General features: G+C 43.6%; 1 protein-coding gene across 3 annotated transcripts in view; it reads left to right on the top strand.

The window, feature by feature from the left end:
- Nucleotides 1-18,079, top strand: part of STOX2 (storkhead box 2) — a 121,013-nt gene that overhangs the window by 91,939 nt on the left and 10,995 nt on the right. For all 3 annotated transcript variants that reach the window (XM_064369874.1, XM_064369887.1, XM_012472569.3), the window contains exons 2-3: nt 6,495-6,647; nt 14,497-16,762. In XM_064369874.1, coding sequence (XP_064225944.1) covers nt 6,495-6,647; nt 14,497-16,762 — 2,419 coding nt within the window. The remainder of the gene's footprint in view (nt 1-6,494; nt 6,648-14,496; nt 16,763-18,079) is intronic.

Raw genomic sequence — 18,079 nt, 5'->3', positions numbered from 1 at the left:
AAACTAGTACAGTTTCAGAACCGCATTTGTAAGTGGGTTGTTTTGGTACAAGAACTTTATTAATGTCAAAGATAACTGTTCAACCCAGAGAATAGATTACATTAACATTTACAATGAAACATTGTATCTTAAAAGGAAAACAGGATCATTCACATGGAATGTTGGTGTTGAAAAAAATGATTTAAAGAAAGCTAAAATAGAGGATGGAGGCTGGCACTTTCAAGGCTGCGTACTGTGATGAAGTTCGCCTGGGAGAATTCCGGCTTTCTTGTTCTTGCACAGGTGTGTGAGGCTGGGTGCTATAAGACGAAATGAAATCGTTTTATGTTGGCTTCTATAGTAGGAATCTTTTGGAAAGGAGCAAGTGTACGCTGTCGTGAAAGTCACATCCCTGGAGCTGTGCTGTCCTCCTGTATGTGGACAGGCTGAGGAGTTCCGAGAACCTGAATTAATGACTGCAAAAAGTGAAAATGGCATTTACAAAGGACAGGGCTTTATTATACTCATATTTTTTTTTCCTGCACAAATAGAACCGAGATAAGAACAGTTTTGGAACTTGAGTGCTTAAAGGTATTTGACATATAATAGGCAGTCAGATATTTCTTGAAAGGATGAATTCTGTGTGAGAGAGTTTTTTTTTTTGAAATAACGCCAACTAAAGTAACTGACCAAGAAGTGAAAGGGAAACATAGATGGACAGATTTAAATAGTGAAAAAGGATGCACTTGGTAAAGCCGTTTCCTGAGGTAGGAGTGACTAGCTGTAGGCAATAGGAGAGGAGGTTGGCATCTGCACCACCTCCGCCTGCTGTCTGTTGTGTGAGCAATTTTAATAGTCACCAGTTCTTTCTCTGCAGTTGCACAAGAGTGATTTTCTCACACAAGCATATCATGTGATTTGTCTGTATGAAAACATGGGCAGTGCCCCGTCAGCATCAAGAATAAGATCTAAGCCTTCTTGTCAACCAGGATCCGGCCCCTCCTGTTCTCTGTATCTCACCACCAGCCTGCCCTAGGAGAGACTGGACCTGCTCAGCTCCCCAGGCTCAGCTCCCGGGGCTCCCTGGGCTCCCTGGGCTCTGGCTGCCCCCCACGCCGCCTGGGCTCTTCTGCGTCTCCTGGAGGGGTCCATCTTCCACACCCCCATCATCCACCTGGCTCCTCTTTCTCTTCATGCCAGTCAGCTGACAATGACCTCACAGGAAAGCAGTGTCCACATTTTCACTCATGCATTTTAAATGTTAAATGCTCTGAAAACAGAAGTTTACTTACCGTTGTAATATTTTCATGTCTTATCACATTTTAAGATCACTTAAAAATCTATGGAATGCTTCCTCTGTCCCAAGCACTGAGTTTGGTTTTATCTGAATTAGCTTAGATTTGACAAAAGTCCTCTGAGGACTGTACTTAAATGGATGTTTGTAAGAAAATAAAGCTGAACTAAAACCTATCTACTCCTTCTTGTTTAGAACAATAGGATAGAATTATAGTAGTTTAGAAAGAATTTTTTAGCTGACAAAGTGCCAATGAGCTTTAAGATGAGTTGTTGTTATGAACGTGTTCTGAACTAATTCTGATGATAGAAACATCCATCCTATAAATTATAGATGAGTAAGTTATAATTTACACTTCATGCAAAATATGGTAGTTTCTGTAGATTATGTAGATTATCGTGACCAATAATATTTTAGCAGTACTTACATTCTTTTTTTTCTTCTTTGAAGAAATAAATGTGGTCTAGTAGTTGGAAGAATTTTCTTTTCTTTCTTTCTTTTTTCTATTTGAGACAAAGTTTCACTCTTGTTGCCAGGCTGGAGTGCAATGGTATGATCTTGGCTCACTGCAACCTCCGCCTCCCAGGTTCAAGTGATTCTCCTGCCTCAGCCTCTCGAGTAGCTGGGATTACAGGCATGTGCCACCACGCCTGGCTAATTTTGTATTTTTTAGTAGAGACGGGATTTCTCCATGTTGGTCAGGCTGCTCTCGAACTCCCGACCTCAGGTGATCTGCCTGCCTCAGCCTCCCAAAGTGCTGGGATTACAGGCATGAGCCACCATGCCCAGCCGGAAGAATTTTCTAGTACCATATCTTAACGATGAGTAGTTGGCTTTTAAGCAGGTTTATATAGGATCCACAGAAGATTATGGTAAACCTGAATAATGTTTATGTTGTGTTGAGAGATACCTGTGATTCCTTTAATACAGATCTTAAATGCATGTTCTAAACTTCACTTAATATATAATTATTCTTTCAGAAAACTTACTCATTTTTATTAATTTTTTATTGCTATGTAATATTTGTATTATAAAGTTATTTTTCGATAGTAACTGCTGTGTTTGGAGGACTGTCACTCATGCAGTTGATTAGGGGAGTCTTGGAAATTGCACAGCTAAACTTATTTGGTCTCTTTTTGTTTGCAATTATTTAGCAAAAATATTAATAAAATTACAATTCTTTAAGATTAGTAAGAAATTCCTTGGATTATGATGTTAAAAATGGATATTCATTCATTCTACAAATATTTGTTGGGTAAGCACCACGTCATTCTAGGTGCTGGGAATGTGGCATTCATGTTGCCTTCTGTCATGGAGCTTACATTCAAGTGGGTGAGACAGAGAGTAAACCAGTGAACCAAACCCAGTGCAGGGAGAGAAGACAGTAAACTCGGCTGTGTTGGAATGGCAGCAGACCAGACAGTCAGGTGAGGGCTTTCTGATGAGGTGCCATTTGAATCGAGACCTAAAGGATGAAAAGCCAGTCTTGAAAGGTCGACCCAAGGAACATTCCAGGCCAAGGGAACAAAACATACAAAGACCCTGAGTTGAGGAAATGCCTGGCATGTTCAGAGAGCAGAGGAGGTTGTGAGTGGAAAGTAAGGATGGGGGTAGAGAGTGGTCCTAGCGTTGGGTGGACAGGCTCAGACCACGTGGGCTCTTGTAGGCCTACCGAGGAGCTCAGGTTTTCTTCTAGGGGCAGCAGGCAGTCCCTGGAGGATTTTATGCAGGGAAGTGGTGTGTTTTCTGTTTTCCTAAGAGCACCTTGGCTGCTCTGTGGAGAGGGGAGTGGTGGAGACAGGAGGGAAGGCTGAACATAATCAAGTTATTATTGATGGCCCAGGTGAGAGATGACGGCAGTTTAGGAGAGCTCTAGGGGTGGATTCGAGGGAACAAACCAGGAAACATTTGGGTGTTGTCAGGATTGCTGATGGGCTTGGGGGTGGGAAAGGAGTTGAAAGTAATTTATCTTAGTGCAGTACAAAAATGAGATGAGGTGGAGATATTTAGAACATCCAGATTCCATTTTGTTCTATATTGTGAGTTAAAACTTATTGCCCATATTCATTATTATGGTGAAACTGAGCTTTTCCAAAGCAAATGCCATTCAGGCACTTACTTAAAGCATGCTGCCTCTTGGAGTCGGCCGCAATGAATGAAAAGAAATTAACTGAGAACAGGGCAGTGAAACTAAACAAATTGTTTCACCTAAATCCACAAGGACAAGCATGACCTAAACTGAAGCGATGATCGAGTTTCCTCTTATCACCTCTACAAAGTCCACAAACAGTGTGGCCTGCATTTTGGGGATGATATTTAGTATTTTTGTATCTTTCATCTTCTGAGATGCTCTTAGTTATAATAGGCACATGTTTGAATGCGTTAACCTCCCGAGTGATAACCAAGCCCAGAGGTACTGGAATCTGCATTGACCCTCTCTCTCTTTCCCAGCTGATTTCATCTTCCTTTTCATCTGACTTTTAAAATCATCCCAGGTGACTTTCAGGTCCACATGGCTGACCTTACAACTCTGTGAGAAAGCTGGCCTCAGTGGCCCTGTTCTATACAGTGGAGGTGGAGTGAGAGAAGGAATCACAGGACAGTGTCTCAGACTATCCATGGCTGAGCTGTAGGGCCTGCTGTGAGGAGGGCAGAGTCAGGCAGGTGGAGTTCCCAACTCCCACCTCTGCTGCAGCTCGCCGCCAGCTCTCAGCCAATCTTTACATGTTTCTTATGTATTTACTGATTGACAGACAGGGTCTCGCTCTGTGGCTCCTGCCCCAGGTCTTACTCCTGCCCCAGGCTGAAGTGCAGTGGCACAATCTCAGCTCACTATAGCCTCGACCTCCCCGGCTCAAGCGATCTTCCCACATCAGCCTCCCAAGTAGCTGGGACCACAGGCGCATGCCACCATGCCAGCTAAGTTTTGTATTTTTTGTAGAGACGGTGTCTTGTCATATTGCCCAGGCTAGTCTCAAACTCCTGGGCTCAAACAATCTGTCCACCTTGGCCTCCAGAAGTGTTGAGATTATAGGTGTGAGCCACCTGGCCCGACTCACATTAGGTTTTAGAGTAAGACATCATTTGGGCTGGGCATGGTGGCCTGTCATCCAAGTGCTTTAGGAGGTGGCCAGACTGTGGTCCTAGCTACTTGGAAGACTGAGGCGGGAGGATCTCTTGAGTTTAAGGTTGCAGTGAGCTATGATTGTGCCACTTCACTCCAGCCTGAGCCATAGAGCGAGACCCTGTCTCAAACAAACAAACAAACAAACAAACAGCTTTTATAAGAATTTTTCCAAGGGCATCTCTTTATGATGCCTATGACCCATAGGCCCTGGAAATTTGTGGCTTCTAAGTTAGGTCAGTTCGTGGCTTCTGCTGATTTTTCCCTTCTTTCTTTTCTGGATGTAGGTACTCCTGTCTCCCTCTGGCCACTGGGATAATGTCTTACCCTTCTCATATCCATCTTGCAGAGAGTGGAGCCACAGTAGCGCTGAGTGGAGCCCCAAGTGGTCCAGGGAAAGAGGGGCATTGAACTGAGCTGGGTGTGAGAAGGGGGTGAGGCCTGGGCCTTGGGCGCTGGAGTCCTGCCACTTTGTCGGAGGCACCTGCTGGACTATCCCCACATATGCTCACCTTCTTCCCAGGCCCCACTGCCTGATTTCAGCTGCCAAACCATTTCCCATCTAGTCCATCAAAGCAGCAAGTTTTTCCCATAGGGACTCTGCACTCCTCTGTAAACTAGGAACTGTGGCTGGCACGGCTTTAGATGCTTGGCTGTGAGGAGGCTGGTCCACCCCAGAGCAGCCGACACCTTCTTGGGGAGGGTGTTGCTTAATGCCAGAGTCTCGGTTTCCATCAGCCATGGGAGCTTATTGCAAGCATGCTTCAGAAACAGAAAAATGAGAGATTGTGTAATATATTTGGGAAATCAGATTCAAAACCTAACAGACCTTTCTGTGAACCCTTCTGTGTTCTACTGCAGTGACAGTTTGCCTCCTCTTTCTGTAGGACATCTTTTCAAGTGAAATCTTGGAGGACCCCAAGTATAGAACAGGTGGCACTCAGGTGTCAGGAGCTGACTTTCCCACTCTCCCAGCCTCTGCTTCTAATGGGGCTCCTCCGTCCCAGAAATATTCCAGGGATCCTTGCAGCATAACTTGAGAATCACTGCACTGTGGTGTAAAGACAAGAAATGAAGACAGATATTTGCATTGTAGGTTGACATCTTAGTAGTCACCGTCCATCTCCCCTGTGATGCTGGGTCTTCAGCCTCTCCTCTCTCCATTGGCCCTTTTAGTGTGCGGGAGGCCACAGTCTCAGAGAGAATTGTGATCTGCCTTCTCGCGCTCCTCTCAGGCCATCATCCCCACAGCCACCACAGTCATCTTTCTGAAATTCACACCTGCCTTTGACCTTCCATGGCTCACCATCCCTAACAGAATGCAGAGCTTGCACACCCAGCTGTGTTCATGGTCGTCCCTACCTACCTATCTTCCTTCTCTACTACGCCCCAGAAAACATCTGTTTATAGGTTCCAGCCCCCCAGGGACACACCTGCTCTTGAGCACTGGGTTCAGATTACACCTCCTTGGTGAACCCTTGGGACTTCCTGCTTCTGGGTCCCACCCTCACCTCCAGGTGGTGTTATCCTCCCTCTCCTTTCAGCTCCCAGGTGTTGTTCTGTTCTCTTGTGTGCCTGCCACACAACACTGGGACTTTGATCTACTTTTCTGTCTCCTCCACTTAAATAGAAACTGAGGGCAGAGATATCTGGGGAGAGGCGCACACTCACTCTGCCTGCAGCTCCCATTCCCCCAGCAGACGTGTAAAGGCGTTCCATCTTGGAATGAATGAATCAAGTTACACAAATGCAATTTGTCAAGATATGAATGGCGGTTATTAAATAAATCAGCTCCAAGTTAATAAAACCAGAAATAAAAGCCTGTTGTTGCAAGACTTTCAGTTCTAGGACTATTTCAATGAGATCTCAGATGTTAGTTTTATTTGTTGAGGCAGTAGGAGCTTCCACTGCATATGGAAGTCTTTCCACCTGAGTGGAAATGGTAAGCAGCTTCTGTGTTCAGAGCTAACTGTGTTCATCAGACCAGGGCTGGGTGGATGTGTGAAGGTGGGAGGGGTGTGGACACGTGAAGGTGTGTGTCTGACAGATGACCGGGTCTTTTAATGAACCACTCACTTGAAAATTGTCTTTCTGCAGGTGATGTATCACCAATCAGTATGTCTCCCATCAGTCAGTCTCAGTTTATTCCACTCGGGGAAATCCTCTGCTTGGCCATCTCAGCAATGAACTCGGCAAGAAAACCTGTCACCCAAGAAGCACTGATGGAGCACCTGACCACGTGTTTCCCAGGTAACGAGGTGGGAACGTAGCACTTTCCAGGTGGCGGTATGCTCTGGTCACCCTAGGGCCTCACATGGACTGTTCTCCCCATGTTTAAAGATAATGGGAAAAAATTATTCCCCAAAACTGACCAGAAACTTTCCTTACCTCTGTAATTAAAAATTCAGGCTCATGTACGACATCAAAAATAACTGCTTCAGCTGTCATACTTTTTAAATTGGCACTGAGAGGGAGAAATTAATTTAGAATCCATGAAGAATCTGGCAAAAATGACCAAGACTCCCATCAGTCTTTGCAATCTAATCTTTAAATACGTGAACGTGAGGGTTCAACAACTGAAAATTTTATTCCTAAGGAGTGAAACTACAGAAAGGGTCATGTCAAAAATTAACATATCTTACATATGTGTGTCATGGCTTGACAAGTTTCAAGAAAATGATATTTGAAAAATTAGTTAAGATTTTATTTTAAAATATAAAATATTTACTTTTCTCTTAAATATTATAAAAAAGAGGCAACAGCCCAGCTGTTGTGTGAGTGACATTTGACACTTTCAGTGCTGGAAGGTGTTAGGAAGGGTGACAAGCTGCAGAATTCAGGACCCTCTCTCAAGAGAGCCAGTGTAATTATCACCCCGCCCCTAAATGGAGGTCCTGTCAGAGTTGCCAATCTCATATTTCAAGAGAATCTGGAAATTTGGTTTTATGGGAAATCTCTACATTTCCTTAAATATTGACGTGTGTGTGTGTGTGTGTGTGTGTGTGTGTGTGTGTGTACATTATAACATTTGTGTGCCAGCAACATGCAAGTCAAATGAAATACATTATCAGGCTACCAGGTTGCCAGCTTGGTGTGGACTCAGCCTGTTCCTAGATGGAAATAGAGATTATATTAAGAGGGAATGTTTGGTATCTTTTTCATCTAACTTACAAGAGATTTTAGTAAATAGAAGCTGTTAATTGTAGCAGTTAGCTTTTGCTACAAAAACACGGGGTAACAAACAATTACAGAATATCAAAGGCCTACAGCAACCAACGTTGATTTCACTCATACCTCTGTGGGTTCCCCAGGAGTCAGCTGATCCAGGCAGGGCCCAGCAGGGTGGTTCTGCTCCATCTATACACATACCATTTAGAAAAGGGGGCGAATGGAGATCGCTTTCACTCATGATGGCAGAGGCACCAGAGCGCAAGCCCATTGCATAAAAGGCTCTTCAAGCTTTGGTCATGTCTACCCCACTAACATTGCATTGCCCAAAGCAAACCTGCTAAACTCAAAGTCAAGGTGTGGGGAAGTGCACCCCACACATGGAAAGAGAATGAGAGGACTAATTCTAAGCTAAGTAGAGATCTAGTCCACCATATTGGTCTCCCTGCTTTTCCTTTTGCCCCAAAGAAACGTTTTCTCCCTCTTCTTGCGATAGTTCCTCCTTTTTCAATATTCTAATTTATATATTTTGGTGTTATGTATATGGTTCAAAATCTCTAACATGAACTCGCCCTTGCAACATACAAATTATTTAAGTTTTCTAGCATTGTATTATCTCTGACTATTCTTCACTATCTGACTGCCTATCTCTTTTTGTTAAGTGCCAGGCAATCCCCTTTTCTTTCAGTAGTGAGAGAAGCAGAACCCCAGGTGAGAGCCACCAAAGAGGGGTGGTGGGGGGACAGATGGTGCTGGCACACACGATGGTCTTTAAGGAAGGCCCTGCTTTCTGCCCTATGAGTGCATAGCCACTTCTGACATCAAACAACCCAGCAGCTTTTTAAATCCTTATATTTTTATATAGCTTCATGAGAAATCACATGGCTTTTCCGAAATTGGTTACATACCTCCCATTACTGGGCTGTAAAATAAAGAACAGAAGGAACATAGAGCCAGTGTATAATAGTAAAATGCGCCTCACTGCCAAGCAGCTGATAACAATATCACTAAGTTGGAATACTTTGTGGAGTAATCCATAGGTCATTTGTACTTAAAAGAATAACTGTTTTGCTAGCTTTTATGGGAAGGGAAGTTAAATCCCAAGGCCCTGGTTTTCAGACAGACTGAGGAGCTTTTTCTTCTGTGTGACACTGATGACTCATTGGTCGGCCTCAGAAGTTTGCAAGGACACCATACAAACCCGAGTCTAGCACAGGAGTTTGTTAACTTGCAGGCCTAGTGTGGCCCTCCACCTGTTTTTGTTAAATAAAGTTTTATTGGAATACAGCCATGCCCATTTGCTCCTGGATGATCTTTGGCTCCCTATGCGATAGTGGCAGAGTTGAGTAGTCTCAATGCAGGTTGTATGACTAAAAGCCTAAAATATTTACTCTCTGGTTCTTTGCAGAAAAAATCTGCTGACCCCTGGGCTAGGGCATGGTGGTAATTATTTAAAGTTATGTTCAGCAATAGCTCCAGATTTTAAACAGGTGTTTCATTAAAAACAAGTTTGTTTCCTTCCTGCCTGCTGTCTTTCCTTTCTTCTTAGCTCCCTCTCTCTTTTCCTTTCCTTCCTTCCTTTGGTTTGTCTGTCTTTTGCTATCATGTAAGCTACAGCAGAAGAAAATATTTTAGAAAACCTAATCCTTTAAATTCTATTTGAAAATCATATTTTTAATGACAATGCTAAGACTCTGGAGGGATTTAAAGATCTTATATATATTTTTTTAAGGTAAGAAAAAAGTATTTAGTTATTTTATTTTATTTTTATTTTTTGGTTTTTTTTTGAGACAGAGTCTTGCTCTGTTGCCCAGGCTGGAGTATAGTGGCACGATAACTCACTACAACCTCCGCCTCCCAGGTTCAAGTGATTCTCCTGCCTCAGCCTCCTGAGTAGTTGGGATTACAGGTGCATACTACCATGCCTGACTAATTTTTGTATTTTTAGTAGAGGTGGGGTTTTACCATGTTGGCCAGGCTGGTCTCCAACTCCTGACCTCAGGTGATTTGCCTGCCTTGGTCTTCTGAAGGGCTGGGATTACAGGCGTGAGCCACTGCACCCAGCCAGTTATTTTATATCTTACTATTCAAAAATACAGTTTTTGATCCTAAGTATTATTAAAATATTTGAGTTCTCATTTAATTTATAGATCAGTATAATCTAGAATTTGGCTTCTTTTCTTGTTTTGGGCCTCCATATTCTAAAGAAGGTTTTTAGTGAAAAATCTTCTAGTAAAAATTTCTGATACATCAAAACTTAAACCTTTTTATCACTTTTCTATAAAAGTGAAAAAAAAGTTGGCTGAATTTTTGAAAACCAACTCAACAACTTTTATCTGTCCGTTTCCATTACAGAATCGAGAATATTTTTAAAAGGTTTATAATGAATAATACTTGCTTCTCATATTTCTAAATAACTACACATCCATTCATCCAGACTGAATAATCATTTAAATTGGTCTGGTACCTGTTAAGTTATTGCAACTGAATCTTTCTGGGAGGAAGGCCGACCTTCAGGGACACAGAGCTAGACCTAGAAGGCTAGGTGTGTAGCTGAACTTGACTTTAGAGATTGCTGAGAATGTTAATATTACATACACTGTATTATGTCTCCTGTTCCCCTCCTTATGTTGGCTCTTACTGAATTCTTCTTCAGCCAGTGTTCTTCACAAACAAGCATAATCTAAAGATGATCATTAAAAGGTTTCTGCCTAAAGTGCTTTGAACAGGTCCACGTGCTCTCTGTTCTGACAGTTTGTCAGATTTACAGGACTAAAGCAATATGTCGAGGCTGATTGCGGTGGCTCACACCTGTAAGCTCAGCACTTTGGGAGACTGAGGTGGGCAGATCACTTGAGACGAGGAGTTCAAGACCAGCATGGTCAACATGGCAAAACCCCATCTCTACTAAAAAGTACAAAAATTAGCTGGGCGTGGTGGCATGCACCTGTAATCCCAGCTACTCGGGTGGCTGAGGTATGATAATTGCTTGAACTTGGGAGGCAGAGGTTGCAGTGAGTTGAGATTGCGCCACTACACTCCAGCTTGGATGACAGAGTGAGATGCTGTGTCCAAAGAAAAAAAGCAATACATAGGTCTAAGTAGATCACATTGTCATGCAGGATTTTTAAATAGTTATTTTTGCTTTGAAAAATGTAAAGGTGTGGAAGAGGTCAGATTCAGCCCTGTTAGGATGTCAAGTTTATTTTTGTTCTTTAAGCTTCAAAATCTGAATTCATGATGAACTTCAAGAGTTGAATTTGGGAGCAGTGGAATTTACAAACATTAAACATCCCTCACAACCATCACTTTCTCAGGTCAACCCTGCAGATTTCTGGTAGAACCCTGAATTTCATAGACAATCAATCATTCAATATACTAGGGCTTAATAATAAAATGATAATCATAAACATAAGCAACGTTCACTTAAGTCTGAAAACTCTCAGATAGCATCGAAAATGGATTGGACGGGGCAAAGAATGTTTCTAGTTTGCAATATCAAATTAAACGTTATCTGATTGATATACCTGGAAACGCAAGACATAAGAAAATTTAAGTACAGATTCTCTATGGAAATAGAGAACTTTTTTCTCTATTTTTTCCTTTTTATTCCCTCATCTGAGAACCACTGGAGAACTTGTTTTTAATGGTAAGTAAAGGTGATTGCATTGTAGTCATGATTTTATATATAAATAGCTTTCTGAGTTTCCTAAGATCACCATTTGGAAGGCCTACACTTAGCAAATTCTATACTAAAATTATATTTTTGCTTTGTAGTAATAGCTATTTTCATGAAGTATACTTCAGCTTCCCCTTATCAGGAGCCATGGTAAACTGGTCAATCATGAATACTTATAAATGAACCTTATGAGTCTTTGAAAAAGTTTGTCACATTATTGACTAAAAGTATGCTACCATTTAAGATGTGGTCTGTTTTAAACACGGGCTTGTTATCTTGGTGGCTGTGCCACACACAGCGGGCATCATTCATGAGACTGCAGTGCAGAGGTGTGTCCTCATCTCAGAAGGTGGGTTCCATGTGAATGGTGTCCCCTGAAGTTATTCACGGAAGGCACTTTGGTTGGGAGAGGCAGGAAGATCGCTTGAGCCCGAGTTTGAGATCAGCCTGGGCAACATGGAGAAATCCTGTCTCTATAAAAAATCTAAAAATTAGCCAGGCGTGCCTGTAGTTCCCAACTACTCGAGAGGCTGAGGTGGGAGGATCACCTGAGCCTGGGGATGTCAAGGCTGCAGTGAGCTGAGATCTTATCACTGCATGCCAGACTGTGCAAGGATGAGATCCTGTCTCAAAAAAAAAAAAAAAAGAAAGAAAAAAGAAAAAAAAGAAATTCATTTCTATTTTGCACAGAAAGTATTATAAAATTAAAAAGCAAATTTTGTTATTATTGGTCTTAAAATCATTTGTATAAAAACTAATGTTCTCTTACCAGAAGTAAAACATTAGACTAAAAAGAAACCATGAGACTCAAAAATTAAATAATTATATTAAACAATGCATTATGAACTATGCTACCTTTTCTGCTTTGATCACTAAGGATGCCTTCTGAAAATGGTAACGCAAATGAGTATGTATGTTACCTTACATTCATGGATTTTTTTCCCCTTGAGAATTCCAGGCTCCTTCTTTCTTTCCTTCCTTCCTTCCTTCCTTCCTTCCTTCCTTCCTTCTTTTCTTCCTTCCTTCCTTCCTTTTCTTCCTTCCTTCCTTCTTTCTTTTCTTCCTTCCTTCCTTTTCTTTCTTTCTTTCTCTTTCTTTCTCTTTCTTTCTTTCTTTCTTTCTTTCTTTTTCTCTCTCTCTCTTTCTTTCTTTTTTTTTTTTTGAAATGGAGTCTCACTCTGTCACCAGGCTGGGGTGCAGTGGCATGATCTTGGCTACTGCAACCTCCACCTCCCTGGTTCAAGCGATTCTCCTGCCTCAGCCTCCCGAGTAACTGGGACTACAGGTGTGCACCACCATGCCCAGCTAATTTTTTTGTATTTTTAGTAGTGATGGGTTTCACCATGCTGACCAGGCTGGTCTCAAACTCCTGACCTTGAGATCAGCCTTCCTCAGGCCTCCCAAAGTGCCATAGGCCATTTCTAATACCTTTATTTCCTACTTTGGAAGGACTTGGGGACTTGAAACGTCTCAGCTCACCCAGGTGTTCTAGGTTGTGGCACATTGTTCTTTGAAGGCAATCTGGTTTTCTGGGTCCCGACCCAAAGTGGAGGCTAACTCCCAGCTACTATTTATTGAGCATTTTCTGTGTGCCAGGCACTGCTCCACACACACTAAACTCCTTTCACCTCAGCCCTGTGGCTACAGGTACTGTTGTTACCTACCTTTTGACGGCAGTAGACAGAGACTCAGAGAGGCTCAGTGATCTCATGTGGTGCCAGCTGTCTTTGCTTGCTGGAGGTGGCTGTAACAAAGTGCAGGTGGCTCAAACAACCAACATGTATCCTGCAGTTCTGGAGGCCAGAAGTCCAGAATCAAGGTGTCAGCAGGAGTGGTTGTCCTTCTGAGAGCTGTGAGGCCCCTGTCCTCGGCTTACGATGGCACCTTCTCTGTGTCTCCTCACACTGTCTTCCCTCTGTGCCTTTCTGTCTCCAGCATTCCCCTTTTTAGAAGGACATCAGTCATATTAGATTAGAGACCATCCTCAAGACCTCATTTCACTCTAAAGACCCCTTCTCCACATAAGGTCATATTTAAAAGGGGTACTAGGACTTAGGATTTCAACATACAAATTGGGGTGGGGAGTGTGTAATTCAACCAATGACACCAGCTAACAATGATCGGGCAGGGTTTCGGTCCAGCAGCCTGGCCCCAGCCTTTTAGTCTCCACATTACACTGCCTTATTCGCGTTAGGTTGAACTGCGTGAAACTGCCATGTCTGTGAGTCAGATGGTTAAATATTAGCTGTTTCATATGATTCAACCTGACCGAATTCCAAATGATATCATTCAGATCAATCTTATAAGTATGATCATCTTTTATGTACCTGGCACTGAGAAATGGAGAATACCCAAGAAATAAAGTAAATGGGCTGGAGCGTGGAGAAGTTACACTCTCTTAAGAATTTGTACTCTTAATTCTGCATAAACATGCACAAAAACCCTTTGAAAACAAGGATCATTCATACAAAGAAGCTATCATCATTTTTATCTGGTGTTTCTATTCCAGCCAATATGGGAGTTTTGAACAAACAGAGATAGAGTGTCAGAGCCTTCACTCGTGTATTTATTAGGGTTCTTTGGTTAGAAATTAGAAAAATCACTTTCATCTTGGTGACTGACACCAAAAAGGACATTCTCACTTGGATGTCACCCATGCTCTAGTTGGTTTCAAAATGGAAGGCAGTGACTCTGGAGTTAGAGGGTTCATCCTAGACAGTAGCCAAGTCTCGTAGTCCTTTTATGTAATTTACAAAATTAAGTTTATTAAGTAAAATCTCTAAAAATGAGCACATACAGTAACCCTTCTGTGGCGGCCTCTCTGTATATTTTGGATGTGTTTTTAATATCAAGGCAGATATTTTCACTGCTTTTCTAGTTGCTTTTATTGAAAAGCCTTTTCTGTACATTTGTATCCTATCATGGAAAACATTTTTCATATTTCTCTCATTTAAATGTTCTGTCTTTCCTGTTTAGTTTGGGAAAGGCTTTATGACAACAGTAGCAATCTGACTTCACCTACTTCCATCTCTGTCTTCCCAGCTTTTATATCTGCTCATTCCGTGGGTAGTAATTTAGGACTTACCCAAGCAAACCAGGATTTGCACCTAACTTAATGAACGCCTTTGTCTGAATTGTGCATCCTAGCCATGCGATGTGACTTTGCATCTTGGCAGAATGAATAGGCTTCTGGAAGTCAGGAATTGACATGTTTTCTCTTCATTCTCACAAGTGGATTTTTTTTTTTTTCAGGTGTTCCAACCCCAAGCCAAGAAATTCTGCGGCACACGCTGAACACGCTGGTACGGGAGAGGAAAATCTACCCCACTCCAGATGGCTACTTTATCGTGACCCCACAGACTTACTTCATAACTCCTTCCCTCATAAGAACTAACAGTAAATGGTACCATCTGGACGAGAGGATACCTGAGCGGTCTCAGTGCACCTCTCCGCAGCCCGGAACCATCGCGCCCTCTGCCTCAGGCTGCGTCAGGGAAAGGACATTGCCCCGAAACCACTGCGACTCTTGCCACTGCTGCAGAGAAGACATGCACAGCATGCATGCGTCCACCCTGCAGAGGAAGCCGGCCAAGGACTGCAAAGACCCTTACTGCCCCCCTTCTCTATGCCAGGTGCCACCCACTGAAAAGAGCAAAAGTACTGTAAATTTTTCCTACAAGACAGAAACTCTCTCAAAACCTAAAGATAGTGAAAAGCAGTCAAAAAAATTCGGGCTCAAGTTATTCCGGCTAAGTTTTAAAAAAGATAAGACCAAACAGCTGGCCAATTTTTCTGCCCAGTTTCCTCCTGAAGAGTGGCCCCTGCGAGACGAGGACACGCCAGCCACGATCCCTCGGGAGGTGGAAATGGAGATCATTAGGCGCATCAACCCAGACCTGACCGTGGAAAATGTCATGCGGCACACCGCACTCATGAAGAAACTTGAAGAAGAAAAGGCCCAGAGGAGTAAAGCCGGGTCCTCTGCCCATCACAGCGGAAGGAGTAAAAAGAGTAGGACTCATCGAAAGTCCCATGGAAAGTCTCGGTCTCACAGCAAGACACGAGTGTCTAAAGGAGACCCCTCCGACGGCTCCCATCTGGATATCCCAGGTGAAAGAGAGTATGACTTTTGTGATCCTCTGACCAGGGTGCCTAGGGAGGGCTGTTTCATCATGGAGCACGCAGGAGATAACTTCATCATGCATAGCAACACAAACGTGATCGAGTCCCACTTCCCTATGACACCAGAATGGGATGTGTCTGGTGAATTGGCCAAAAGGAGAACTGAGATGCCTTTTCCTGAACCTTCTAGGGGAAGCTCCCACTCAAAAGTGCACCGAAGCCACAGCCATACCCAGGACCGGAGGTCCAGGAATGAGAGATCCAGCAAAGCCAAGGAGAGATCCAGATCGATGGACAACTCCAAAGGCCCTCTGGGTGCCTCTTCTCTAGGGACGCCTGAAGACCTTGCTGAAGGCTGTAGCCAAGACGACCAGACCCCCAGCCAATCCTACATTGATGACAGTACTTTAAGGCCTGCACAGACTGTTGGTCACCAAAGGGCTCACATTTCGTCCACAAGCTATAAAGAGGTGTGTATTCCAGAAATAGTCGGTGGCAGCAAGGAACCGTCCAGCGCTTGTAGCCTTTTGGAGCCAGGCAAAGCACCCGAGAGTTTGCCATCCTATGGCGAACTCAACTCTTGTCCAACAAAAACCTCCACAGATGACTATTTCCAGTGCAACACCTCTAGTGAGACAGTGCTCACAGCACCATCACCTCTGGGAAAGAATAAGGAGGACCATGACACTCTGACTTTGGCAGAAGGGGTGAAAAAGCTCTCCCCATCTGATAGGCAGGTCCCCCACTCCTCCAGGGAGCCTGTAGGGCACAAGGAGGAGTCACCCAAAGGACCGGGTGGTGGCCCAGCTGCCTCAGGAGGAGCGGCTGAGGGGATCGCCAACGGACGCCTTGTCCAGCACCATGGTGCCGAGCCCAGCAGCTTAGACAAGAGGAAAGAGATATTTAGCAAAGACACACTGTTCAAACCTCTTCACAGCACCTTGTCTGTAAACAGCTATCACAAATCGAGCCTGTCCCTCCTCAAATCTCACCCGAAGACACCTGCTGACACACTGCCAGGCCGATGTGAGAAACTGGAACCGTCCCTGGGGACCTCGGTGGCACAAGCCATGCCAGCTTCCCAACGTCAGCAGGAGTCAGGAGGGAACCAGGAAGCCTCTTTCGACTATTACAACGTCTCTGATGATGATGACTCTGAGGAAGGGGCAAACAAGAACACTGAGGAGGAGAAAAATAGAGAGGACGTGGGCACCATGCAGTGGCTCCTCGAGAGGGAGAAGGAAAGAGACTTGCAGAGGAAATTTGAAAAGAACCTCACCCTTCTTGCCCCAAAAGAGACCGACAGCAGCAGCAACCAGAGAGCCACCCATTCAGCCCGGCTCGACAGCATGGACAGCAGCAGCATCACAGTGGACAGTGGATTCAACTCCCCACGGTAGGGAGAGGTGTCTCTTTGCACACACATACACCTATTGGGGCCTGGGGCTTTATGCACATAACTTGACAAGCTTCTGATTTCATAGTCTCAGTTCTGTGGATGAGGATTAAGAGTTGTATGAGTTGTATTGTTAACAATCTGTTTCTGACTTCTTTTTCAGGAATTGAAAAAAAAGTTTCTGCACCTGTAGAGATCACCAATCTGGACTGGTGGGTTGGCTCCTCCCCTCAAACTTGCATCAGTTCGATCTAACTAAAACCAACATTTCCAGTATTTTTTCTGCTATGTTCATATTGCCACCACGCTAAGGGAAGGGTGTTTTTTAAGTCCTTCAAAAGTAGTAACTTCTTGAGTAGAAAGAATAGTCTGGGGGTGGGGGAGGAAGATAAGGGTTGAAAGGAAATTGATTGATGCCAGGATGGGGGTCCCTCTAGTGAAAATATAAGAACAGAGCTCAAAACCTCTCCAATGGATCTAGAAGCTTGAATTTGGATCCCAGTGTTCTGTGCAGCCTGCTCCCCTGGCTCACACACCTCCCTTTCACCATAGAGAAATGGAATCTTTCTTCCCTAACAGTCAGGGCAGGGGCCTGTGCTCTGTTAGATGAAAGCATGTGCCAGGACTTTTATTTCTCCTCCTGCAGAATCGATGGAACCCATTTGGGTGGTCTAACTGTAGTTCCTTCTTGTTAGTAGGTGTTCCTAGTTCAGCAAAGGGTTGACAGTTGAGAGTTAGTGGTGCCCAGCGGTCACGGCCAAAGCTCTAGAGCTGCTCAGGGATTCAGAGGCAAATGAGAGTCTATGCAACTTCCTCTGTTCTCCTTAACTCTTTCTTCTCCTCAGAGAGCAACATGGGACCTAATTCTCCTTCTACACTCTACTCCAGATTGGTGACTCTGAGATGCAGAAATACTACTGAGAGATTGACATTTCTCATCAGCTGCGATTCCCAAGATTTTACAATATTTATAATTTTAACACATATTCAGATAGGATTATGCATTTCATATATTGATGTTCATTATTAGGAATTAAAATTAATTCTGTTGTGATCATTTCACTGTATCTCCGGATCATTTTGGAAGTGAGCTTCACACAGCTGGAACTGGGAATCCTTAATTGGTCTGTCCTATATTAGGCCTTTGTGATTTATTAAAGGGCTGGTTCATTATTATTGCTATTATTATTATTTTGATCATGGAGCCTTTCTTCCAAGTTAACACGTGTGTGGAAGTCTAATGTTTGCCCAGAGCTGAGAGGTGGTCCTGGTGACAGTGGAGACTGTGGGTTCCAGTCCCTCTCCCCATCCCTCGAG

The sequence above is a fragment of the Aotus nancymaae genome, unplaced genomic scaffold (assembly GCF_030222135.1).
Source record: "Aotus nancymaae isolate 86718 unplaced genomic scaffold, 86718_ANA_hifiasm-v0.15.2.pri h1tg000006l, whole genome shotgun sequence".
NCBI lineage: Eukaryota > Metazoa > Chordata > Mammalia > Primates > Aotidae > Aotus > Aotus nancymaae.
This window is presented reverse-complemented; position numbering and strand designations above follow the sequence as displayed.